This window comes from Lithobates pipiens, unplaced genomic scaffold (genome assembly GCF_037356315.1).
Source record: "Lithobates pipiens isolate NorthernLeopardFrog02 unplaced genomic scaffold, aLitPip1_a1.2 Scaffold_18, whole genome shotgun sequence".
NCBI classification, from domain to species: domain Eukaryota; kingdom Metazoa; phylum Chordata; class Amphibia; order Anura; family Ranidae; genus Lithobates; species Lithobates pipiens.
Genome location: NW_027507758.1, coordinates 379,464,580 through 379,491,789, shown reverse-complemented (window position 1 = coordinate 379,491,789; position 27,210 = coordinate 379,464,580). Strand labels below are relative to the sequence as shown.

Below are 27,210 nucleotides of genomic sequence, written 5' to 3'. Positions count from 1 at the left end.
CCAGCAAAAGTCAGATGGAGCATACACACAATCGCATTTTCTGACCAAAAGATCTCATCGGACTTTTGCTAGCGGGATTTCCAATCGTGTGAACAGGGCATAAGAGAAGCTTCAGTACATGCATTTTCCGAATGACCCTAATGAATGAAAGGAAGCATCATATTTTGTGATGGTATTATGCAACCTGAATAGTTTGGCTTGACTGATATCGCCCTTGTTTGTTGCCAGCCATATTTTGTGCACCTAGCATATCGTGCTTGTCTTTCCACTGGTCATATTTTCATTAAATCTTTTAAAAAAAATTCACGGTCTTAGCCCAACTTTTACAGTGCCTTGATAAAGGATTCATACCCCTTGACATTTTACACATTTTGTCATGTTACTACCAAAAACAAATGTATTTCATTGGGATTTTATGTGATAGACCAACACAGAGTGGCACATAATTGTGAAATGGAAGGAAATAGATAAATGGTTTTCATTTTTTTTTTTTACAAATAAATATCTGAAAAGTGTGGAGTGCATTTGTATTCAGCCCCCTTTACTCTGATATCCCTAACTAAAATCTAGTGGAACCAATTGCTTCAGAAGTCACCTAGATAATAGATGGAGTACACCTGTGTGTAATTCAGTATAAATACAGCTGTTCTGTGAAGCCCTCAGAAGTTTGTTAGAGAACCTTAGTGAACAAACAGCATCGTGAAGGCTAATGAACACACCAGACAGGTCAGGAAAAAAGTTGTGGAGAAGTTTAAAGCAGGGTTAGGTTATAAAAAAATATTCTAAGCTTTGAACATCTCACCGAGCACTGTTCAATCCATCATCCGAAAACAGAAAGAGTATGGCACAACTGCAAACCTACCAAGACATGGCCGTCCACCTAAACTGACAGGCTGGGTAAGGAGGGCATTAATTAGAGAAACAGCCTAGAGGCCCATGGTACCTCTGGAGGAGCTGCAGAGATCTACAGCTCAGGTGGGAGAGTCTGTCCATAGGACAACTATTAGTCGTGCACTCCACAAATCTGGCCTTTATTGAAGAGTGGCAAGAAGAAAGCCATTGTTGAAAGAAAGCCATAAGAAGTCCATTTTGCAGTTTTGCAAGAAGTCGTGTGGGGGACCCAGCAAACATGAGGAAGAAGGTGCTCTGTCAGATGAGACCAAACTGTAACTTTTTGGCCTAAAAGCAAAATGCTATGTGTGGCGGAAAACTAACACTGCAAATCACCCTGAACACACCATCCCCACTGTGAAACATGGTGGTAGCAGCATCATGTTGAAGGGATGCTTTTCTTAAGCAGGGACAGGGAAGCTGGTCAGAGATAATGAGAAGATGGACAGAGCCAAATACAGGGCAATATTAGAAAAAAAAAACTGTTAAGAGTCTGCAAAAGACTTGAGACTGGGGCAGAGGTTCACCTTCCAGCAGAACAAAGACCCTAAACATACAGAGTTACAATGGAATGCTTTGGATCAAAGCACATTCATGTGTTAGAATGGCTAAGTCAAAGTACTGACCTAAATCCAATTGAGTATCTGTGGCAAGACTTGAAAATTGCTATTCACAGACTCTCTACATCCATTCTGACAGAGCTTGAGCTATTTTGCAAAGAAGAATGGGCAAAAATGTCACTCTCTAGGTGTGCAAAGCTGGTATACTCATCTCTAAATCTAAATCTAAACACTTACAGCTGTAATTGCAGCAAAAGGTGGTTCTACCAAGTATTGACTCTGCGGGGGCTGAATACAAATGCATGCCAAATTTTTCAAATATTTCTATGTTAAAAATTTTTTAAAACCATTTATCATTTTCCTTCCACTTCACAATTATGTGCCACTTTGTGTTGGTCTATCACATAAAATTCCAATAAAACACACTTATGTTTTTGGTTGTAACATGACAAAATGTGGACAATTTCACGGGGTATGAATACTTTTTTAAGGCACTGTAGTGACTTTTCAGGAACTCCTTGGGTGCATACAAAGTTACATGAATATATAATATTCACTTATTCATTCATTTTAATTCAATACAAAATACAATTAAAAAGCCATGAATGAAAGCAAGACTTGTGCCTTTATACATCATGTTTGCACCCAGTATCATATTTGATATTTTGAACACAAATCTGTTAACATGCTTTAAGTATATATTTCCATGACTAGAAGCCACATCTCATTTGTATCCTCAAAATACAGATGTATTACTATGTATAAATATTTCATATTTCCTCAACACATTTTTTTTGAATAGCTTGCATCCTTACGAAAATAGGATATTAGCTTAGCTTTACCTATGATAGCATAAATGCATATGCAAAAAGTCAACATGCACATCAAATTCTAACAATTACAGTATATAGTATATATTAGAATTACTTACAATAATATTTGTTCTCTTAAATGTGCAACCACGTGTTCCAGATTACAGACATCTTCCTGGGAACCATTAAGGATATTGTATGGAGGCTTACATTTCCACAGAAAATTACAATCCAAGGGGTATATGTTGTATATTATTTCTTTAAAACCAAGATAATATAATTTTAGATCATATAAGAAATTGCTTGGATACAAGGGATTACCACTAATCCTATATAGTTCCCAACAGTGAGTGTTTTACACCTACATGATGCAGTGGAAAATAATGAAATCTCATTTCAGTTTACTGTAAATCATAGGGATTTAACCCACACATACCTTTATTCAAAATAAAACAATGATGGATATATGAGAGGGTAAACATTAGGGGGATTCCTTTACTTCTGTTGTGGCTTCACTTGGAACTAGAATGACAGTTTTACAGACTGAAATATCTGGAAGTATACTGACGTTAATTTAAACCTAGATAAGTTGAGGTTATTCCGCAGTGATTTTAAGTAAACTGAGTTGTTCTTTTTTTTTTTTATTGTTTTCCACACATATACTGTATGTGTAAAATGCTGACCGATCAATTGATAAAGTATTAAAGGTAAAGCTCTGTATCCAAGTATGTACTTGAATGATTTGAAAATATCTTGGTTTTAAAAGAATATTATGCAACATATTTCCTTTGGGTTTCAATTTTCTGTAGATAAGTAGTCAAAACCCCAAAACAATATCCCTAATGGTCCATGGGGAGACATGTATGATTAGGAACAAATGTCTACACATTTAAATGAATAAATAATGAACTCTATCGATGCATACTATATAGTTTGATTGTTAGAATTTGATGTTTATTTTGGCTTATTATTCATACATCTATACTACTGCAGGTACAGCACCTAAACTGATATCCCATTCTAAAGAACCAGGCTTTCCTGTGAAATTCATCAATCACATGGGATAATTCTACACTGTAACACATCTAGAATTCAAGGATACATCTGAGATGTGATTTCTGGACATAGAAATATATACTTAACGGCTAAGAAGACCTTTGCAAATAATAAAGGCACATGTTGTTGCAAAAGAAAAATGTGCATTTATTATTTTTTCCTGCAGGAGCCTGCAGACATGTCCTTGGGTTTTCAGCTTTATATTTGAAAGCTGGAGGATATGTGGATTATGAGCATGCTCATCAGCGTCTCAGCATCCCACTGAAACTATAAGCCTGTCTGCCATGATGGAAGATGGTTCTCGTAGTTCATTCATTTACAGGAATCTGTAGAGAGATGGTTGATGCATTTCACATACAGTTCAATGCCTCCTCATAACCTTATGAGTACCCTAGGTGTGCAGCCATTCAGATTTATTCATTGTGTGAGGCAGTTGTGATCTGGCACACTTTTATGCTGGATAAGTGGAGTCCTGTGATTCAAGCTTACTTGGAGCTGTGGAAGTATATGTAAAGCGGAGTTCCACCCAAAAATGAAACTTCTGCTTTAACGGAAAGTGACTCCCTGACATGCCACATTTGGCATGTCATTTTTTGGGGGGGGGGGAGTGGAAACTGTCTTTTTAGAGGGTTCCAGCTCCCACTTCTTCCTGGCACACCTGCAGCGCTGGAAGGAAGATCACCTCTCCCCCCTCCCTCTTGGCAATCATCTGGGACATGTCACAGGTCCCAGATGATTGCCTGGCCAGTCACAGCGTGACTCGCGCATGAACAGTGCGTGCCAGGCTGCGAAGCCACAGAGAGGAGGGTGAGACCAGCAGGACTTTGTTCCCCTGCATCGCTGGACCCTGGGACAGGCGAGTGTCCAATTTTTAAAAATTAGTAGCTGCAGTATTTGTAGCTGCTGACTTTTAATTATTTTTTTTTTTTATTGGAGCTCTACTTTAACAGAATCTAAATGATACACTCTACAGCATATCATATGTAATACATTTTATCAGTCTGTGTTTGGAATTCCTTCTGTCAAACCCTATCAAGTGGGGCTTACACAGGCATTTATTACAACCTTTGACTATTGATGCAGGGGCAATTATTACTCCAACAGAGGTATTTATTATTCCCACCGATTGGAGGGGGCGGGGGCATTCTCCTACCGACAATATCAGACTTCATTCGGCTGTTTGCCAACATATGTGCTACATGCTAATTCTAACTGTTCTTGTTGTGGTGGTCCTTTTTATGCTTCACATACATTGGTTAGTTTGGATACCAGTATCACAGAAGATGAGCTCTCATAGTACCCACGACAGCACATTCACATTTTCTTATTCTATATTGGGTTCATGTTTCTGTCTACTGCTTGTGTAGCAGAATCTCACTGATATGCTCTGTAGCATATCATATGTAATACATTTTGTCAGTCTGTAGGCGGAATTTCTTCCGTCAAACATTATCTATCAAGTGGGGCTTAATTGTCTTTCCTGCATAAGATAACACTAAGGCTTCTTTGCAAGGGCTTACTGAAAGATTACATACTACATATAATTGAATGAAGTAATTATGTGGATCCAGCAAGAAATCTAAAGCTTTAACACAAATCTAGATATAAATTATTTAAGTGTCAATTCTCACTAAGGGATTAAGTAGCCTGGGACTGTTTATTATAAAACTATCACACAATTACAGATCTCAAAATTTCCATAGTATGCTTTGGAATTCTTTAGAATTCTAATGTGATGTTATTATGCCATCATAGTTTTTTTACATTAAAGTGGGAGTAAACTCCCATGGTTGATGTTTACTTAGAGGTAAGCCTATAATGAGGCTTACCTATGGATACAGTAAATGTCTCGTAAATGTGCACCGTTTGGGAGATATTTACTTTACAAGCAGCCAGTGACATCACAGGCACATGCGCTCTGAAGGAATGGCATACCAATGCCGTTCCTTCAGAGCCCTGTGCCGTAAACCGTGACTCCTACACACATCTGCGGGAGTGACATAATCACAGCTTGGCCATTCATACTGGCAAAACCCACAAACCCAGAAGGAAGACCAGGTGAAGAAAGGACAACGGTGACAGCGCGCTGCTGGAGGGCTTAATTTTTTTTTCTGCGATTTACTACGGCTTTAAGAAATTCAATGCCAATCAGCTGCCAGTAGGGTACATTTTTAAAGGGAGAAACTAGTGAAAACTATTATACTGGTTTATAATATAAACTATACTTAACACCACTAGATGGTAATCCTGTAATCTTGATATGCAGCACAAACAGGTCTACAGCTACAGTTCTTGTAAAGGAATGTAATTTATTTAGAACAGTATTTCTTTTCTGCAGTCTTTAGGTATTCCTAACAAGTCCTGTGTTTTCCAATTCCTTATAATATTAGGTGATTGAATTAATATCACATGCTCAATCATTACTACGGCTGTTTTATCTTTGGGAAATCCTAAAATCGTTAACTTTTGGAGATTATTAAGGACTAAAGTTGAGTCAGACTTTTTTTTATCTAGCTACATTTTGAGTAATCTTTTATTCACATCTTCAAATAATACCAGTGTCCTATTACTGTAATGACATGTATGTTGTGTATTTGTAGGGATTTCCATATCATAAGAGGTAGAAGTTCAGTGTGGGCCACAATAGATGTAGTAGGAACTATAGCCTTATCGACCATTAGAACCTGGATTTAATTATTTTCATAGCATCAAACACTAATAGGTGTATTGTGCTGGTGAACCAAAACCTTAAAACTTGTATTAAAGAGTTAGTTAATTTTTACCAAAAAACTGACTATGCAGCTGAAGGGTGTCTGTGGATAAAAGCAAACTATGCATCTTTGATCAAAGTTGAATAATGCCCTTGTTATAGGTGTGGGTCATTTCTGCACCTCCCAAAGCAGGAGCAAAAAACTCCTGGAGATGGCGTCATCCTATCATGTTGTGTTGCTAGTTCATTGCTAGGCCATTCCCAGCTGATTCCTGAAACCCCCCTGCATGTGCTCTCTCTCTCCTGTCTCCTGTCTCCTGGGCCACATCTCATTTGAATCCTTGAAATCCAGATGCATTACTATGTATAAATACTTCATATTCAATATTTCCTCAACACATTTTTTTTAGGATAACTTGCATCCTTAGGAATATGGGATATTAGCTTAGCTTTACCTACGATAGCATAAATGTATTAGCAAAAAGTCAAAATGCACATCAAATTCTAACAATTACAGTATATAGTATATATCAGTAGAGTTACTTACAACAATATTTGTTCATTTAAATGTGCAACCATGTGTTCCAGATTACAGACATCTTCCTTGGAACCATTAAGGACATTGTATGGAGGCTTTGGTTAAATTTCCACAAAAAAATTACAATCCAAGGGCTATACGTTGTATATTATTTCTTTAAAACCAAGATACCGTATATACTCGAGTATAAGCCGAGATTTTCAGCCTCTTTTTTGAGGCTGAAAGTGCCCCCTCGGCTTATACTCGAGTCACCGCTGTCTGACTGCTCGATCAGCGTATCGAGCAGACAGACAGCGGCCATTCTAAAATTCAAAAGCCGCGCCTCCGTCTCCGCCTCCGCCTGTGATAGGCGGAACACTGAATTTCCCAGCAGTCAGTGTTCCGCCTATCACGGACATCCGTTCATCCTCGTACTACGGACGAGGATGAGAGGATGTCCGTGATAGGCGGAACACAGGCTGCTGGGAAATTGAGTGTTCCGCCTATCACAGGCAGAGGCGGAGGCGCGGCTTTTGAATTGTAGAATGGCCGCCGAGAAGAGCGGCGATCCTGGAGCGGCGATCCATCGGCACGACACGGGACGGAGGAGGCACGGGACGACGGCTCGGGACGGAGGAGGCACGGGACGACGGCTCGGGACGGAGGAGGCTCGGGACGACGGCTCGGGACGGAGGAGGCTCGGGACGACGGCTCGGGACGGAGGAGGCTCGGGACGGAGGCTCGGGACACAGGTAGGCTGGACACACACACAAGGCTGCACGGACACACACACAGGGATGGATGGATGGATGGACACACACACACACACACACACACACGGATGGATGGATGGATGGACACACACACACACACACACAGGGATGGATGGATGGATGGACACACACACACACACACACACACACACAGGGATGGATGGATGGATGGACACACACACACACACACACACACACACAGGGATGGATGGATGGATGGACACACACACTCACACACACACACACACACACACACACACACACACACGGATGGATACACACACAGGGATGGATGGATGGATGGATGGACACACACACAGGGATGGACGGACACACAGGGATGGACAGCCATGTCTCACCCTCGGCTTATACACGAGTCAATAAGTTTTCCCGTTTTTTGGGGGTAAATTGGGGGCCTCGGCTTATATTCGGGTCGGCCTATACTCGAGTATATACGGTAATATAATTTCATATAAGGGGGTGAAGAAGGAAGCGCCTACAACGCTGACAGTGCACTGCTGGAGGGCTTAATTTTTAGGGAAGTCGGTCTTAATGTGCTAGTATGCGGTGCGATTTTTTTTTTACCAAAAATATGTAGAATAATACATATCGGTCCAAACTGTGGAAAAAAATAGTTTTTTTTTTAAATAAAATGTGGAATATTTATTATAGCAAAAAGTAAAAACTATTGTGTTTTTTTCAAAATTGAAATTGAAAAAAAAAACACAGAGGTCATCAAATACCAACAAAAGAAAACCCCAATCAGGAAGGGGGTAAATTCTTCCGGGGCTGAAGTGGTTTTGACAATTGGCAAAACTTGTATGCTCTCAAGAGAAGATTCCATGTTTAAACCTCATATACAGTGGTGTGAAAAAGTGTTTGCCCCCTTCCTCATTTCCTGTTCCTTTGCATGTTTGTCACACTTAAGTGTTTCGGAACATCAAACCAATTTAAACAATAGTCAAGGACAACACAAGTAAACACAAAATGCAATTTGTAAATGAAGGTGTTTATTATTAAAGGTGAAAAAAAATCCAAACCATCATGGCCCTGTGTGAAAAAGTGATTGCCCCCTAAACCTAATAACTGGTTGGGCCACCCTTAGCAGCTACAACTGCAACCAAGCGTTTGCGATAACGTGCAATGAGGCTTTTACAGCGTCCTGGAGGAATTTTGGCCCACTCATCTTTGCAGAATTGTCCTAATTCAGTTACATTAGAGGGTTTTCGAGCATGAACGGCCTTTTTAAGGTCATACCACAACATCTCAATAGGATTCAGGTCAGGACTTTGGCTAGGCCACTCCAAAGTCTTCATTTTGTTTTTCTTCAGCCATTCGGTGATGGACTTGCTGGTGTGTTTAGGATCATTGTCCTGCTGCAGAACCCAAGTTCGTTTCAGCTTGAGTACACAAACAGATGGTCGGACATTCTCCTTCAGGATCTCTTGGTAGACAGCAGAATTCATAGTTCCTTTTATCACGGCAAGTCTTCCAGGTCCTGAAGCAGCAAAACAGCCCCAGACCATCACACTACCACCACCATATTTTACTGTTGGTATAATGTTCTTTTTATGAAATGCAGTGTTCCTTCTACGCCAGATATACTTGGACACACACCTTCCAAAGAGTTCCACTTTTGTCTCATCGGTCCACAGAATGTTGTCCCAAAAGTCTTGGGGATCATAAAGATGTGTTGTGGAGAAATTGAGACGAGCTTTGATGTTCTTTTTGCTCAGCAGTGGTTTTCTCCTTGGAACTCTGCCATGCAGGCCATTTTTGCCCAGTCTTTTCCTGATGGTGGAGGCATGAACGCTGACCTTAACTGAGGCAAGTGAGGCCTGCAGTTCCTTGGACGTTGTTGTGGGGTCTTTTGTGACCTCTTGGATTAGTCGTCGCTGCGCTCTTGGGGTAATTTTAGGCGGCCGGCCACTCCTGGGAAGGTTCACCACTGTTCCATGTCTTCGCCATTTGTGGATAATGGCTCTCACTGTGGTTCGCTGGATTCCCAAAGCTTTGGAAATGGCTTTATAACCCTTGCCAGACTGATAGATCTCAATTACTTTCTTTCTCAATTGTTCCTGAATTTCTTTGGGTCTCGGCATGATGTGTAGCTTTTAAGGATCCTCTGGTGGACCTTACTGTGTCAAGCAGCTCCTATTTAAGTGATGCCTTGATTGTGAACAGGTGTGGCAAAAATCAGGCCTGGGTGTGGCTAGAGAAATTGAACTCAGGTGTGGACAACCACAGTTATAGTATGTTTTAACAAGGGGGGCAATCACTTTTTCACACAGGGCCATGATGGTTTGGATTTTTTTTCACCTTTAATAATAAACACCTTCATTTACAAATTGCATTTTGTGTTTACTTGTGTTGTCCTTGACTATTGTTTAAATTGGTTTGATGTTCCGAAACACTTAAGTGTGACAAACATGCAAAGGAACAGGAAATGAGGAAGGGGGCAAACACTTTTTCACACCACTGTATGCCATGGAGTTTATACTGTGACCCCTTACAGTTTATATTCTACTAGTATTTAGCATACATTTTCCTAGGCCTTCCATGGCCTTCCATGAAGCCCACAACCACAAGGCATGTGACAACACTGCTCTTAGTGGGTCTGGGTGTATAAATGTGGTGGGAATATTAGATGGTAGTTTCCCCCAGGAACAGGATCTGATGTTAAAGGGATGTTAGATGGCAGCCTTCCCCAAAGGCAGGTTATGATGTGGATGAAATATTAGATGGTATTCTCCTTCTAGAAGCAGAGTCTGATGTGAATGGTGGTAAGTATCCTGTAAAATGCTGCATAGCATGTTACTATTAATTTATGAAATTAGCTCATATATGTTTGGCTTTTACGGTACAGAAAATTTTATATTAATAGTTTATATAAATGCTTGCATTGGAAGGATATTATGACTGTCCAATGACAGTCCAACAGAAAGAAAATAATGGTGATTTTTTTGTATAATGGGGTAGAGATTAAAATTACATACAATACAGTACATGTCCTTACAAAGTTCCAGATATACAACTGCACCAGAGTAAACCTTTAAATCTATAGTAACCTTTTTTCAGTGCAGACAGATATCTTACCATGATTTCTATATCACATCCTACAACAGTAAGCCCTAACTCTTGTTTGACACTAATTAAACACAAAAAAACCCTACTTGTACAAAAACATGTGTCAGTGTGTGCATATATAAATATAGTGGTTTCTTACTTTCTTCAGAAAGGTCATTCTCCTCTGCTTCCCTCTCCATGTCCTTACACCAGTCTTCCATTCTTTTAGTTTCTGCATGGAGCAACTTCATAAACCATGTGCCATCTTGTCGACTAGGAGATATTCGCCCTGAGTCCACTGGTTCATGAGCAGGCTCCAGCCATGGGTCTGGTGGTGGCAAATTTGATGTATCCACTGGGGTCCTATAATCCTCTCTGTAACTAAACAGTCCCTGAGTCCGTACTGTTCTTACTGCACCATACTGAGTTGGGGTGCTAGGTTCAGAATGTCTTTGAAATGAAGATCCAAACTGTAGACCTTTATCCTCCATTGTGATGTGACCTGGGAAGCCCTCTAATTCAAGGTCAGCTTGTACAGCTGCAGTCACACTATTTGACCTTTTGAAACGTCCTTGCCTAAACAGATGAAATGAAAGCAAAGAAAAGTCAATAAATACTATAGTTTTACATCATTTTTACTACGTCAGCTTAGATTTTCAGAAGTGCAGTAAGTTCTCTTGTTTTGTTCATTGTTAAAGATCTATGACACTTTCTTTATATTTGACTATTGAAAGTTTAGAATGAAAATGCAAGTGTCCAAGTAATTTGAGGAACACATTCTCTTACAAAATTCAGCTTAGGTGTATACTGTACTGTACATAGGGTTATGGTCTTATTCATACAGCTATTCAAATGTAGTGACTGGCAGCAGTCCTGACCCCTGCCAAAATCCCCTCCCTCTTCATTTTAAAAGCTGCACTGGATGGCTGCATCATGGGGCATCAGGGATGTAGAAACCTACTGGATAGTATTTAGTTCCCCAGTGGGCACCCTTCCAGGAAAGTGGTCCAGCGGTGGGCAGAACACTGGTAGAACAACACAATCTTTTGCATGCAACATCAGTACAAAGCGGGCTTAGGATGAAAGAGCAATTTCTAAAGGGTGCAATGTCATGTTAAATGCCCTAATTTTCTAGAAAAGAGAAAACAAGGGAAAGACAAAAGGGGGGGGGGGTATTTATATATTTTTATATATATTTTTTTATAGTTATACAAAAATGTTTCACCTTTAATTTCTATTTCTATTTTAAACTGAATTGGTTATTTTACAAGGTGATCATTTACAATCACTTTAAACTGAGCAAGCGTATTTACAGTTTTCTTTTTAAGGTTTTTTACAATTATTTAAAGTGGGGTACCCCCTAAAAAAAAAAAATTAAAAGTCAGCAGCTACAAATACTGCAGCTGCTGGCTTTTAATAATCGGACACTTACCTGCCCCAGGGTCCAGCGATGCGGGGGAACGAAGCCCCCCCTCGCTCCCCGCTCCACTCGCGGCGCCGTCATGCATACTGTGGGCACCCGGCTGTGGCTTCACAGCCGGGCACCCACTGCGCATGCGCGAGCGGCGCAGGGCGCCGTGATACGCCGTACAGTCACCTGGGACACATGACAGGTCCCAGGTGAATGTGCGGCGCGAGGGGAAGTGATGTCACCAGCCCGGGCAATGAAGAAGGCAGACTACGAGGGACCCCCTAGCAACCGGTATTTAGAGGTGTGTAAAAAATGTTTTTTTTGCCAATTATTTTTTTTTGATTTTTTTTACGAATTTTAAGTAGTTTTATTTTTTTGGTGGCAACACCACTTTAAGTCTATATAAACTAAAATTAGGAATTGCCTTTTTTCCTTGCTTCTTTCTTTCTGCCATTCTCTTTTTTTTCCCTCTGAGGCACACTTGTTATTTTCAGTCACTTTTTCTCTGACTTTCGTAATACCTAATCTTGGATTTCATTTCGATAAATAAATCTGGTAATTGTGTTAGGAACCATGACAGAGACAGAAAATGCAGTAAAAATCACACATTTTATATAGTGGTAAAAATAGTAAATATAGTAAAAACATAGCCAGGGTTCGGTAATCAAAGCGGGTATTCAGTGCAAGCCAGTAAATCAGGAAGCCAGAGATCAGTGTATTCGGAGACAGCAAACAAGATTGGGACCCAGAAGGGACGTCAGCCAGGCAAGTCTTTAACAGGAACACAGCAGAAAATCTTCAGATATGTTGACCAAGGCAAAGGCATGGGAGAAATGAACCAGGCAGTTTAAATAGCCAGAAGGAGCTGATGAGCAGAAAATGATCGCCAGGTGAGGCACTGTGGAACAATGGGTGCTGGCAATTAACCAACAGCTGAGCACTGAGAAGGGAGGGCTTAGCCCAGCCCTGACATTACCACCTCCTCAACGACCCCCCCCCTCGGAGGGCCACCAGGTTTGAGGGGAAAACGTCTATGGAACACACGGAGGAAGCATGTATGTCTGAGGGTGAGACTCAAGAGCGCTCCTCCCTTACCCTTTCCAATGAACCAGGTACTGTTTGTGCCCACGGAACCTAAGGGAGTCAATGACTGATTGTATCTCATGCTCCTCATGGTTCTCAACCTGAACTGGGCAAGGTTGTGGTACTGAGGTGGTAAAATCGGTTGCACACCAAGGGTTTTAATAAGGAGACATGAAATACATTTGAAATACGCATGTTAGAAGGAAGGTCTAATGTATTAGCCACTTGGTTAATCTTACGGATAATACGGAAAGGCCCAATAAACTGTGGTTCCAGTTTCAGTGAGGGAACACAGAGTTGGAGGTTGCGAAATTACAGCCAGACCCTCTCCTCAACCTGATAGGAAGGTGCAGGTAAGTGTCCGTGGTCAGCATGGAGTCTGTACCTATCACTGGCCAATTACAAGAACTCTTGGATCTGTACCCCTGTGGAACGAAGACCACGGAGATACTCCTCTAACGCACATATTCTTTGCGGAGCAAATGAGTCAGGCAACATGGATGGTTGGAAACCATAATTGTAAACCATAATTTGCCAAAAACTGAGACAATCAGGAAGTGTTATTGATAGCACTATTGTGAGCAAACTCTACCCAAGGTAAGAGGTCTGACCAGTTGTTATGGTGGTCAGAAGTATAGTAGCGTAGAAACTGCTCCAAGGCTTGGTTGGCTTGTTCTGCGGCCCATTAGATTGTGGGTTATACGCAGGGGAGAAGGAAAGCTGAATTCCCAACTGTTCACAAAAGGCTCGCGAGAATCTGGAGACAAATTGGCTACCCCTGTCCGAGATGATAACCTTGGGTAGCCCATCATAATCAAAAGATCTCCCAAGCAAAAATGGATGCCAGGTCTTTGAATGTGGGCAACTTTTTAAATGGAATTCGATGTGACATTTTTGAAAACCGGTCAACCACCATAACAATAACTGTGTTGCCTTAGGAGTTGGGTAACTCCACAATAAATCCATAGAAAGGTGGGCCCAAGGCTTCTCTCCATTTTTCTTTTGAAGAGAAGACACATAAAGGAGAGAAGCTATGGCTGCCCAGAATAATGCACAATGGAAGGATTCTTCCAAGGTTTTTTGTAGCAGCTATACAGTAGGTATCAAAAAACGTATTTGTTGATGAAAAAACTTTATTAGACAATGGAATTCAATGTCATGTTCCAATTAAAATATAAGCTCTGGTTACCTAATCAATACATTTTCCAAATATAACAGTGGACACAATGCAGAAATGATTGTTACATTACAAAATGTCAGCCATATTAAAACCTGATGCATTTCAACCTATGCAGGCAGTCATGGTCTTCTTCAGGGGTATAGTTTGCTCTGAGGAAATACATCAAGAAACTCAGAACATTTCAGGACACTTCATCATACACTAACTTCTATATATACACATCAAAAATATATTTACAAGCCCCAAAAAAAACTCTCCCGACATGTCTTAACGGCTGCACGCTGTCTCATTGCCTTTAATTGGAAAAAGACACAATCTCCTACCCCTGGTCCTCTTTATGCTAGAATTAGGGATGTGGAGCTGATGCAGAAGATGACCGCCAGGATGCAAGACAGGTTGGAAGCACATGATGTAGTGTGAAATCCTTGGAACCTCCGGGAGGACCGGATCTGAACAGACGCGTGGTTTACACTGGATGTAGTTACCTTTAATTTTACTTTCTTTTTTTATATTGTTGTTCCTTCCTCTTAACACTCCTCGATGTTAGTTGTAACGCAATAAATATATGCTGTATCCTCTTGATCCTGCATTTACCTGCCTTAAGTGTAATGCAAAACACTGAATAAAAAAGTTATTTGAAAAAAATATATATATATTTACAACTGAAAAATGGAATGAAAAATCTCATAACCAGAAATTTTAAAATAAAATATCTGAGGGTGGCTACTTTCTATAGCCTACCCAAAATACAGAAGAACCCGGTGAGCCCAACAGGATGACAAATAGTTTCTGGAAATGGAGGCATTTCCGAGAATTTAAGTAGAGTTGTTGACGCTTATTTGAAACCATTTGTCTTGACTATGCCTTCTTGTGTTGAGGATACCATTCACTTCTTACAGACAATTGATTTACTAATTATCCCTCCAAATTTTATTATTGTTACCATTGATGTGGAGGCCCTGTATAGCTCTATTCCCACAAAAAGGGACTGGCAGCTATACAGAGGATCCTCCAACAAGGCTTTTTCCATGATAGGACTCTCAATGAGTTTATCCTTAGAGTTTTAGAGTACATTGTTAACCATAATTTCTTTACCGTTGATGGTTCCCACTACCTCCAGGTGCAGGGTGTAGAGATGGGGACTTGTTGTGCCCCATCCTACACCAACCTGTACCCGAGGGAGTGGAAATGGTCTCTTCTCAGTAGCGAGGATCTTGTCGAGTACACGAGACATGTTTCTACATGGCGCCGGTACATTGACGATGTCTTCGTTATATGGGAGGGGCCAGAGGATACCCTGAGTTCTTTCAGAAGATAAATATAAATGATTAAAGATTATAACCTAAAAACTATTACATTTCTAGATGTTCAAGTGGATCATAATTCACAAGGGAAACTTTGCAGCACTCTGTAATGCAAGAGTACTTGCTGACAAAAGAGTTCTGCATGCAGATAGCTTCCATTCCATATGGACAATATCTGCGTTTATGCAGCAATTTTTCCAATGATACCCTCTTCAGGGAAGAGGCTGGGAAACTCCAAAATAGATTGCTGGAAAGAGGGTATAGTTGTTCTTGTCTGTGCAAAGCTTACAATAAAACAATTGATAAATCACAATATAAAATTTTATTTAAGCATAAATCTAAAAACGATTTTGATTATGATCTGACAAGGATAATTATGCACTTTTCAAAACAGCATAAGCAAATAAAAGAAATCATTAAAGGACATTGGACCATACTCTGATGATCCTAAAATCCAACAGTTTGTGTCTGTGACTCTATCTATTACCTACAAACGAGCTACATCTATCAAAGATAGGTTGGTTCAAAGTGAGTATAAAGGCGAATCAAGAAGGAAGCATTGCCCAGCATATGGTTCCTTCCCTTGTGGACACTGTTCCTATTGTCCCCTTATAAGAAAGGAGAAATCTTTTCTCTCCCCAATGGGGACATTTTTAGGCCCACACATTTCCCCAACTGCCAAACATTCGGCATAGTGTACTTAATGGTATGTGAGTGCGACGCTTTCTATATAGGAAAACTAAAACAAGAATTTTGGCACCACATCACCAAACACGTGTACAGCATGCAGATTGGGAATCACTATCTCCCAGTAGGCAGGCATGTGGTACTTAACCATGACTATAGGATTCCAAAGGTCACTTTTACCACCCTCGATCGTATCCACATTCCCAGTCGAGGTGGAGATTGGAACAAATTATTGCTCCAGCAAGAGCAGAGATGGCTTTTCAAATTACAGGCCACTACCTTTTCTGGCCTGAATTAATCCATCTCATATTCTCCTTTTCTAAAGTGTTTCTCATCAGGAAAAACTCAATGATTTTACTTATATTGTAGTATGTACATAAACAGTTAAACATTTATTTTTGTAATCATATACAGTATCTCACAAAAGTGAGTACACCCCTCACATCTTTGTAAATATTTTATTAGATCTTTTCATGTGACAGCACTGATGAAATGACACTTTGCTACAATGTAAAGTAGTGAGTGTACAGCTTGTATAACAGTGTAAATTTGCTGTTCCCTCAACGTAACTCAACACACACCCATTCATTTGTCTAAATAGCTGCCAACAAAAGTGAGTACACCCCTAAGTAAAAATGTCCCAAAGTATCAATATTTTGTGTGGCCACCATTATTTTCAAGCACTGCCTTAACCCTTTTGGGCATGGAGTTCATCAGAGCTTCATGGGTTGCCACTCTTTCACTCCTCCATAACAACATCACGGAGCTGGTGAATGTCAGACACCTTGCGCTTCTCCACCTTCCATTTGAGGATGCCCCACAGATGCTCAATAGGGTTCAGGTCTGGAGACATGCTTGGCCAGTCCATCACCTTTACCCTCAGCTTCTTTAGCAAGGCAGTGGTCTTGGTGGTGTTGTTTGGGGTTGTTAACATGCGTTTTAATACAGCCCTACAGCCCAGTCTCCGAAAGGGAGGGGGCCATGCTCTGCTTCAGTATGTCACAGCACATATTGGCATTCATGGTTCCCTCAATGAACTGTAACTCCCCAGTGCTGGCAGCACTCATGCAGCCCCAGACCATGACACTCCCATCACCATGCTTGACTGTAGGCAAGGCACACTTGTCTTTGTACTCCTCACCTTGTCGCATCACAAGCTTGTCACCATCTAAACCAAATAAGTTTATCTTGGTCTCATCAGACCACAGGACATGGTTCCAGTAATCCATGTCCTTAGTCTGTTTGTCTTCAGCAAACTGTTGCCATGCTTTCTTGTGTATCATCTTTAGTAGAGGCTTCCTTCCAGGATGACAGTCAAGCAGACCAATTTGATACAGTGTGCGATGTATGGTTTGAGCATTGACAAGCTGGCCCCCCACCCCTTCAACCTCTGCAGCAATGCTGGCAGCACTCATACGTTTCCCAAAGACAACCTTTGGATATGATGCTGAGCATGTGCACTCAACTTCTTTAGTGGACCATGGCGAGGCCTGTTCTGAGTGGAAACCTGTCCAGTTAAACCTCTGTATGGTCTTGGCCCCCGTGCTGCGGCTCAGTTTCAGGATCTTAGCAATCTTTTTATAGACTAGGCCATCTTTATGTAGAGCATCAATTCTTTTTTTTAAGATCCTCAGAGGGTTCTTTGCCCTGAGGTGCCATGTTGAACTTCCAGTGACCAGTTATGAGAGAGTGAGAGCAATAACACCAAATTTAGCACACCTGTAGGCCATTAACACCTGAGACCTTGTAACACTAACAAGTCACATGATACCAGGGAGGAAAAATGGCTAATTGGGCTCAATTTGGAAATTTTCACTTAGGGGTGTACTCACTTTTGTTGCCAGCAGTTCAGACGTCAATGGCTGTGTGTTGAGTTATTTTGAGGGGACAGCAAATTTACACTGTTATACAAGCTGTACACTCGCTACTTTACATTATAGCAAAATGTAATTTCTTCAGTGTCGTCACATGAAAAGATATAATAAAAGATTTACAAAAATGTGAGGAGTGTACTCACTTTTGTGGGAGGATGTGGTTCACATCTGCAGTCTCCTTAATAAGCTCTGGCCAGCGGCCGTGTGTTCATTGGCCATTAGAGGTGCTCTACTTTTCCAGTCGGCATCCCTTGATAATTTCCGAACCTCCCACGGCAAGGTGCGCTTGCGCAACCTACGTCCTGTGGGTGCACAACAACGCGACGTCACATGGTTGCAGCGAAAATGATGACAGCGTTCGGGGCTCGCCTTCCAAAATGCCGAGGGAGACACGCGGAGGCCACAGACACAGTATCCAGGACGCCATTAATTTTGGGGGGGAAGAGAGGCAGCGCCTGTAGTGGATCACATGATCCCTCAGATCATAGAAGGCACTATATAAGTGACAAGCTATGCAAGGATCAAATTAGGATTCCATGCATGTCAATTGTTAAATGTAAGTATGGATTCTAACAATGCCTGATTAGTCTCCTTTTCTTGCCGGTCTCAAGGGCAGATCTGGGGTACAATTATTATAATGGTTTGAATTCAATTATATTCAGTATGACTGCTTGGCTCTCTTTTTTGTTTTTAGATTTTCTCCCTTTTCTTTTGCTACCAGTTGGGTACTAGACCACATAAAGTTAATGGTCAACGCTAGCTATATTAGTAAATTATGTTACCTGTGATTTATTGCTTTTTTTTTTGTCACATTTTTTCACTAGTTTTCATGTCACAATGTTTTTCACCATTCCTGCTGTTTTTTGTGGGTCATCACTTATTAATTAACAATTAATTTCTCATTTAGCACATTATTTCACCACATCACTTTTATTGCTCGGTCATGGCTATTTTTTCGACACACATTCACATTACATTTCTATGTACATTACCATTCTTTTTTGGTCATCTTTTTATATCAATACAATGCACACTCATTGTTTAATATGTTTTTAACATAATGATAACACTATTCAATTAGCACTGTCCATATACCATATGATAGAATTTTTTCTAATAATATAAACATTGGAAAAACTTGTAAAATTGGTCTGGCATTTTAGTCTATTAAGGGTTCGAAATTTGACCTCATTCAGATACATTGTCCAAACTTAGGATTATGCTGCAGGTGCTGCCTCTTTGTTTCCTCTAAAGCCCCATACACACTACCAGTTTTTCTGCTGAGTTTTTCCTTCAGATTTACCAAAATCATATAATATGAGGTCAAACCTTAGGAGTTTCAATGTGTATGCAATCAGGCAGGCCCTTGCACTATATGGTTTTGGTAAATCTGAAGGAAAAACTCAGCAGAAAAACTGATAAAGTGTATAGGGCTTAAGAATGCCAAAAGTGTGGCTTCTTGCAAGCCCTTCTGGGCCATTGTCCTTTCCTGGGGAGGCAGGGATGGATCATGGAGTCTTTCGAATCACTCAATGAAATTAAACATTTCTGGTTGTGAGATTCTTCATTCTATTTTTATTTTTTTTCAATGGTAAATATATTATTGCTGTATATATAGAAGTTAGTGTACGATGAAATATCCTGAAATGTTCTGAGTTGTTTGATGTATTTCCTCAGAGCAAACTATTGCCCCGAATAAGACCATGACTGCATAGGTTGAAACCATTGCAGAGTTTCAATATGGCAGACATTTTGTAATGTAACAATTATTTCTGTATCGTGTCCATTGTTATATTAGGAAAATGTATTGATCCTGTAATCAGTGCTCGTATTTTAATTGGAACATGACATTGAATTCCATTTTGTTAATAATGTATTTTTATCAACAAGTATGTTTTTTGGATACCTACTATATAGCTGCTAGAAAAAAAACCTTGGGGGAATCCTTCCATAGTATAGGCCTCTCTCCATTGGGTATGGGTTGTAGGAGACCCACTGGAAGGTGTCATGGTGTCTTAAACTGAGCACACACGGAACAAGCGGCTAAGAAGGTGGCTACATCCGCATGGAGACTAGGCCACCAGAATTGTTAATGACCCAAATGAGTTGATTCTTCCCTGGGTGGCCAGCTGCCTTGGGAGGATGGTAAGTCTTGAGGAGAGCAGTGTGGAGATTCTCATGGAGAAAGCAGCGGCCACAATGTTTCTCGGGAGGAGATTAGATCTGAGTGGCAAGGATACTGTTACCCAAGGGTGAAGTGAGACTCGTACGAACAGTGGCCAGAATACGATTGGGAGGTATCACAGGAACAAGAACCGACTCCATCTTGGAAGTGGAGTAAATCTGTTGCGACAATGCATCAGGCCTTACATTCTTGTTAAAGGGTAAGAACGAGACTGTAATGAAGCTTGACAGAAAAGGAGCTCATCACGCCCTTCTGGGAGATAAACGTTTTGCCTCAGACAAGAATGTGAGATTCTTGTGGTCAGTCAAAATGAGAACCAGCACAGTGGTACCTTCGAGGAGATGCCTCCATTGTTTAACAATCATTTTAGCATTTTTAACAACTCTCTGTGCCCAATCTTGTAATTGCATTCTGCAGGAGGTAGTTTCTTGGAAAAGTAGACATAAAGATGCATAGGTGAGAGAAAGAGAATAGATATGGCGCTATACCTTGTTAAACTCACTAAAAAAATTATATCATAAAATAAAACTGTACAAATTTTCCAGCTTGCTGGCTAATATCTTTTAAAAAACAGAGATAGACCTAGATGGACTAAATAATAAAATCAATAAATGATAAAGTGCTGGGGGTCAATCCTTATTAAATAGTGAATGCAAAGTGAATATAAATTTTCCAGCGTGCTGGTTAGTAAAATGAAATAAAACTGTGCGATCCACAAAAAATTAGATAAAGATGATTAAATAAGTATTTAGATGAATAATTAGTAAAACTACCATGAATCAATCAATATTCAATAGTGAAAACTACTCAAAGTGCTTGTGACTGTGATTATGGCACAACCAAATGAATGGCCATAATGGGGAACAATCAAAATTATACAGACGTGAATACTGGTGGAATAGTGGGTGTGAACACACTGTGTCAAATCTCAGAACATGCCAAAATTTGCACAATATAAAAATAGAAAAAATAGAAAAATAAATAAAGATAAAAAATGAAGTCCAGAAATTGAAAAAATCTTGCGGTGACAAGTCAAATGTGAAAGTCCAATTGAATAAAGTTTAAAAATTAATATTTAAACATGAAACGAATATTTGATGGTGAAAAAGGTAAGTGAAGAGAGTGACTTCGATATTCGTTCGCAGTGAACGTTTGCAGTGAACGTTTATGGATTTTGCTCTCACCAGAGATATGACCCCATCCGGGGTGGATCAGCCTCCACAGTATAAGCCACTGTGTCGCTTCTTGGGCTGTCTCTGCTGTGATGCTGGGGAGATCCCTCGTTCTTCCGTGGGGATGTTGTACCTCGTTTACATGTGATAGAAAAGAGGACTGTCCATGGTGTAGTATGTTTGAAACTCAGTTTATTTGAAACAACCTTAAAAATACTCACATTTAGTACGAAAAAACACGTATTGTATTAAAAGCGTTCGGAACATCCACTCGGCTGACACGCCGTTTGTGCTGGAGGTGTACGTATCTGGCCACGCCCTACGCGTTTCGTCATTTAGACGTCATCTGGAGCGGCCATCTTCATACACCTTTCCACTTTTATAGGGTATAGTTACCAATCGTGCATGTGCGGGACCCAGCCGCCATGTTTGCTAAGGGAATTATCAATGTTAAGCCTATTATTATGACGGCCCAGCCGCCATGTTTGCTGAGGAAATTGTCAATCCTAAGCCTATTATTATGCCGGCCCAGCAGGAAGTATATCATTGTGCCTGCTGCTAGTGTAATGTTGTTAAACGCAGATTGGGCACTATTCCTATATAAGTGGAATATATGTCATTATAACACCTTTATGCACACACATAAATCGATGTAACCATAAAAATAATATAAATAAATTATATAGCAATTACAGTAGTTTGACAGTATTTATAAAATTACAGTAGTTTGACAATATCTATAAAAAATTAATAAAAAAATTAAAAAATTTAAGTTGGTTTGACAGTATCTATGAAAAATGAAAAATTACCATTAAAATCTATAAAGAAAGAAAAACTGAAAATTGAAGGAGAAATTTGAAGGAAGGAGAAATACTAAAAGGGGAACCAATCTATGTGTATGTGCCTTATAATGGAACATGGAGGTAAATTAAATCGGTAATGCCTAAATTGAAATTAAAATTAAATTTATGTTAGACTTCGTCTCAAATGTGAAGGAGGCTAATTGGGTTCCAGAAATGTTTGGATAGAAAATTTATATTTGACAAACATTGACTCTAATCTGGTATATTACTTTTAAAATATTAGACTATATGCTGTGTTACCCAAGGACTAGAGTAATTGATTCATTCGACCTCAGTTGTGATGGCAAAGGTACAATAAAGGAATATGTACAAAATTTATATACCAAGTATAAAAATATGTACGTAAATAGGGATATATGAAATATATGAAATATACGTATGTAAAAAATATATAATAAAAAAACATATCCATATATAAAACACATATATTAAAAAACATATATATTAAAAACATACATATTAAAAAATATATATATTAAAAAACATATATATTAATTATATATATATATATATATATATATATATTTTTTTTAATTAATATATATGTTTTTTTTTAATTAATATATATGTTTTTTAATAGATATATTTTTTAATATGTATGTTTTTAATATATGTGTTTTATATATGGATATGTTTTTTTATTATATATTTTTTACATACGTATATTTCATATATTTCATATATCCCTATTTACGTACATATTTTTATACTTGGTATATAAATTTTGTACATATTCCTTTATTGTACTTTTGCCATCACAACTGAGGTCGAAAGTTAGTCATTCTCTTTCTCTAAATGAATCAATTACTCTAGTCCTTGGGTAACACAGCATATAGTCTAATATTTTAAAAGTAATATACCAGATTAGAGTCAATGTTTGTCAAATATAAATTTTCTATCCAAACATTTCTGGAACCCAATTAGCCTCCTTCACATTTGAGACGAAGTCTAACATAAATTTAATTTTAATTTCAATTTAGGCATTACCGATTTAATTTACCTCCATGTTCCATTATAAGGCACATACACATAGATTGGTTCCCCTTTTAGTATTTCTCCTTCCTTCAAATTTCTCCTTCAATTTTCAGTTTTTCTTTCTTTATAGATTTTAATGGTAATTTTTCATTTTTCATAGATACTGTCAAACCAACTTAAATTTTTAAATTTTTTTATTAATTTTTTATAGATATTGTCAAACTACTGTAATTTTATAAATACTGTCAAACTACTGTAATTGCTATATAATTTATTTATATTATTTTTATGGTTACATCGATTTATGTGTGTGCATAAAGGTGTTATAATGACATATATTCCACTTATATAGGAATAGTGCCCAATCTGCGTTTAACAACATTACACTAGCAGCAGGCACAATGATATACTTCCTGCTGGGCCGGCATAATAATAGGCTTAGGATTGACAATTCCCTCAGCAAACATGGCGGCTGGGCCGTCATAATAATAGGCTTAACATTGATAATTCCCTTAGCAAACATGGCGGCTGGGTCCCGCGCATGCGCGATTGGTAACTATACCCTATAAAAGTGGAAAGGTGTATGAAGATGGCCGCTCCAGATGACGTCTGAATGACGAAACGCGTAGGGCGTGGCCAGATACGTACACCTCCAGCACAAACGGCGTGTCAGCCGAGTGGATGTTCCGAACGCTTTTAATACAATACGTGTTTTTTCGTACTAAATGTGAGTATTTTTAAGGTTGTTTCAAACTAACTGAGTTTCAAACATACTACACCATGGACAGTCCTCTTTTCTATCACATGTAAACGAGGTACAACATCCCCACGGAAGAACGAGGGATCTCCCCAGCATCACAGCAGAGACAGCCCAAGAAGCGACACAGTGGCTTATACTGTGGAGGCTGATCCACCCCGGATGGGGTCATATCTCTGGTGAGAGCAAAATCCATAAACGTTCACTGCAAACATTCACTGCGAACGAATATCGAAGTCACTCTCTTCACTTACCTTTTTCACCATCAAATATTCGTTTCATGTTTAAATATTAATTTTTAAACTTTATTCAATTGGACTTTCACATTTGACTTGTCACCGCAAGATTTTTTCAATTTCTGGACTTAATTTTTTATCTGTATTTATTTTTCTATTTTTTCTATTTTTATATTGTGCAAATTTTGGCATGTTCTGAGATTTGACACAGTGTGTTCACACCCACTATTCCACCAGTATTCACGTCTGTATAATTTTGATTGTTCCCCATTATGGCCATTCATTTGGTTGTGCCATAATCACAGTCACAAGCACTTTGAGTAGTTTTCACTATTGAATATTGATTGATTCATGGTAGTTTTACTAATTATTCATCTAAATACTTATTTAATCATCTTTATCTAATTTTTTGTGGATCGCACAGTTTTATTTCATTTTACTAACCAGCACGCTGGAAAATTTATATTCACTTTGCATTCACTATTTAATAAGGATTGACCCCCAGCACTTTATCATTTATTGATTTTATTATTTAGTCCATCTAGGTCTATCTCTGTTTTTTAAAAAATATTAGCCAGCAAGCTGGAAAATTTGTACAGTTTTATTTTATGATATAATTTTTTTAGTGAGTTTAACAAGGTATAGCACCATATCTATTCTCTTTCTCTCACCTATTTCCCTGTTCCATCCATCTGGATGGAAACATAATAGAGGCTGCTCTTACCTACATTACACTACATACTCTCTGTATAACAAATTCCATAGCACATCCTATCCCTTTGTTTTAATAAAGATGCATAGCACTCTCAGGAGGTAGGAAATTGAGACAGAAGGGCAACGACTCCAGTCTCAGATGCATGAACCTCAAGAATGGAGGGTAATATGGTATCAGGATGTGCCAACACAGGAGCTGAAACAAAGGCAGCCTTGAGAGACTCAAAGGCTTTAATGGAATCTGGAGACCAAAGTGGAGTGGCATGGAGCTGCAACAGAATCGAGTGCTTAGACACAGTCACTATTTATGAACAGGCCTGCAGCCCTGGAGTCGATTAGAGCCTGTGTCTCAATGGACGACTCAGATCAAGAAAGGGTAACCGGAACAAAAGGCCTATCCTTCAGAATAATGGGGGGACATAACAATGCTACTTAAGGTCTGTCCCGTACAGGACCTCAGGTGCAATCGTTTCCCAGACAGGTAGGACAGGACTTCAACAAGTGACCTGCTTGGCCAAAATAAAGGCAAAATCTCTCCCTCCTCCTAAAGGCCCTCTCATCCACAGAGAGACGTGTGAAGCCCAACTGCATGGGTTCTACTTCAATGGCAGACTCGGTACCAGGAGGCATGGAAGGTTAGGGAGGCAAGGGTGGGACTGCAGAGCTCAGAGCCAAACATACAGGAGGCTTCCGCAAGCTCTCCTTAACCACTGAAGGACTGAGCATCTTTCTGAGATTTGTTGTTTACAAGTTAAAAACAGGTTTTTTTTTGCTAGAAAATGATTTAGAAGCCCCAAACATTATACATTTTTTTCTAACACCCTAGAGAATAAAATGGCGGTTGTTGAAATACTTTCTGTCACACCGTATTTGCGCAGCTGTCTTACAAGCACACTTTTTTGGGGGAAAAAATACACTTTTTTGAATATAAAAATAAGACGGCAGTAAAGTTAGCCCAATTTTTTTTATATTGTGAAAGATAATGTTACGCTGAATAAATTTATACCCAACATGTCACGCTTCAAAATTGCACCTGCTCTTGGAATGGCGACAAACATTTACCCTTAAAAATCTCCATAGGCGACAATTGAAAAATTCTACAGGTTGCATGTTTTGAGTTACAGATTATTGCTCTCACTCTACCGATTGCAGTGATACCTCACATGTGTGGTTTGAACACCAATTTCATATGCGGGTGCTACTCATGTATGCATTCACTTCTGCACGCAAGCTCTTCGTGACGGGGTGCGTTTAAAAAATGTTTTTTCTTATTTATTTTACCTTTTATTTTTTATTTTTACACTGTTTTTAAAAAAAATCACTTTTATTCCTATTACAAGGAATGTAAACATCCTTTGTAATAGGAAAAAAGCATGACAGAACCTCTTAAATATGAGATCTGGGGTCAAAAAGACTAAAATGTAATAAAAAAAAAAGTCATTAAAAAAAATGGGCCTTTAAAAGCTGTGGGCGGAAGTGACGTTTTGATGTTGCTTCCACCCTGCATCACTCGTCTCCATACTTAACAGGAGACAGGATGCGATCGCCTCCACTGTTGCCGACGGCTCTGGTAAGCGGCAGAGAGCACCAGATCACGGTGGTAGGGGGCCTCTCTCCCACCGCCAATATAAGTTATCTTTCAGCGAATCGAAGCCGCAGAGACCACTTTTATCTTGTAGCGCACCGCCCAATGAAGAAGAAGATGCCAGGGTTATGGCAGTTAGCTGCTGCATAACAACGATCTCCTCCTTCAAACAGCCAACATAAAACTGCGGCGGGTGGTCCGTAAGTGGTTAACCACTTCAGCCCTGGAAGGATTTGCCCCCTTCGTGACCAGGCCATTTTTTTTTGATATTGCACTGCGTCACTTTAACTGACAATTGCGTGGTCGTGCAACGTTGTACCCAAACAAAATTTATGTCCTTTTTTTCCCCAGAAATAGAGCTTTCTTTTGGTGGTATTTGATCACCTCTACAGTTTTTATTATTTGCGAAATAAACAAAAAAGTGCAACAATTAAAAAAAAATAATAATATTTTGTACTTTTTGCTATAATAAATACCCCAAAAAAATTATTCATCAGTTTAGGCTGATATGTATTCTTCTACATATTTTTGGTAAAAAAAATAAAATAAATATATATATATATATATATATATATATATATATATATATCTCAATAAGCGTATATTAATTGAGTTGTGCAAAAGTTATAGCATCTACAAAATAGGGGATAGATTTATATACTTTTTATTATTATTATTTTTTACTAGTAATGGTGGCAATCTGTGATTTTTATTAGGACTGTGACATTGCAGCGGACAGATCGGACACTTTGGCACTATCAGAGCTAAAAATAGCCACTGGTTACTGTATAAATGTCAC

At 39.2% G+C, this 27,210-nt stretch overlaps 1 protein-coding gene across 5 annotated transcripts in view; it reads right to left on the bottom strand.

Annotated features, from left to right (window-relative positions):
* DLGAP2 (DLG associated protein 2) overlaps positions 1–27,210 on the bottom strand; it is a 1,292,461-nt gene that overhangs the window by 48,239 nt on the left and 1,217,012 nt on the right. For all 5 annotated transcript variants that reach the window (XM_077487763.1, XM_077487764.1, XM_077487766.1 and 2 more), the window contains one exon: positions 10,546–10,961. In XM_077487763.1, coding sequence (XP_077343889.1) covers positions 10,546–10,961 — 416 coding nt within the window. The remainder of the gene's footprint in view (positions 1–10,545; positions 10,962–27,210) is intronic.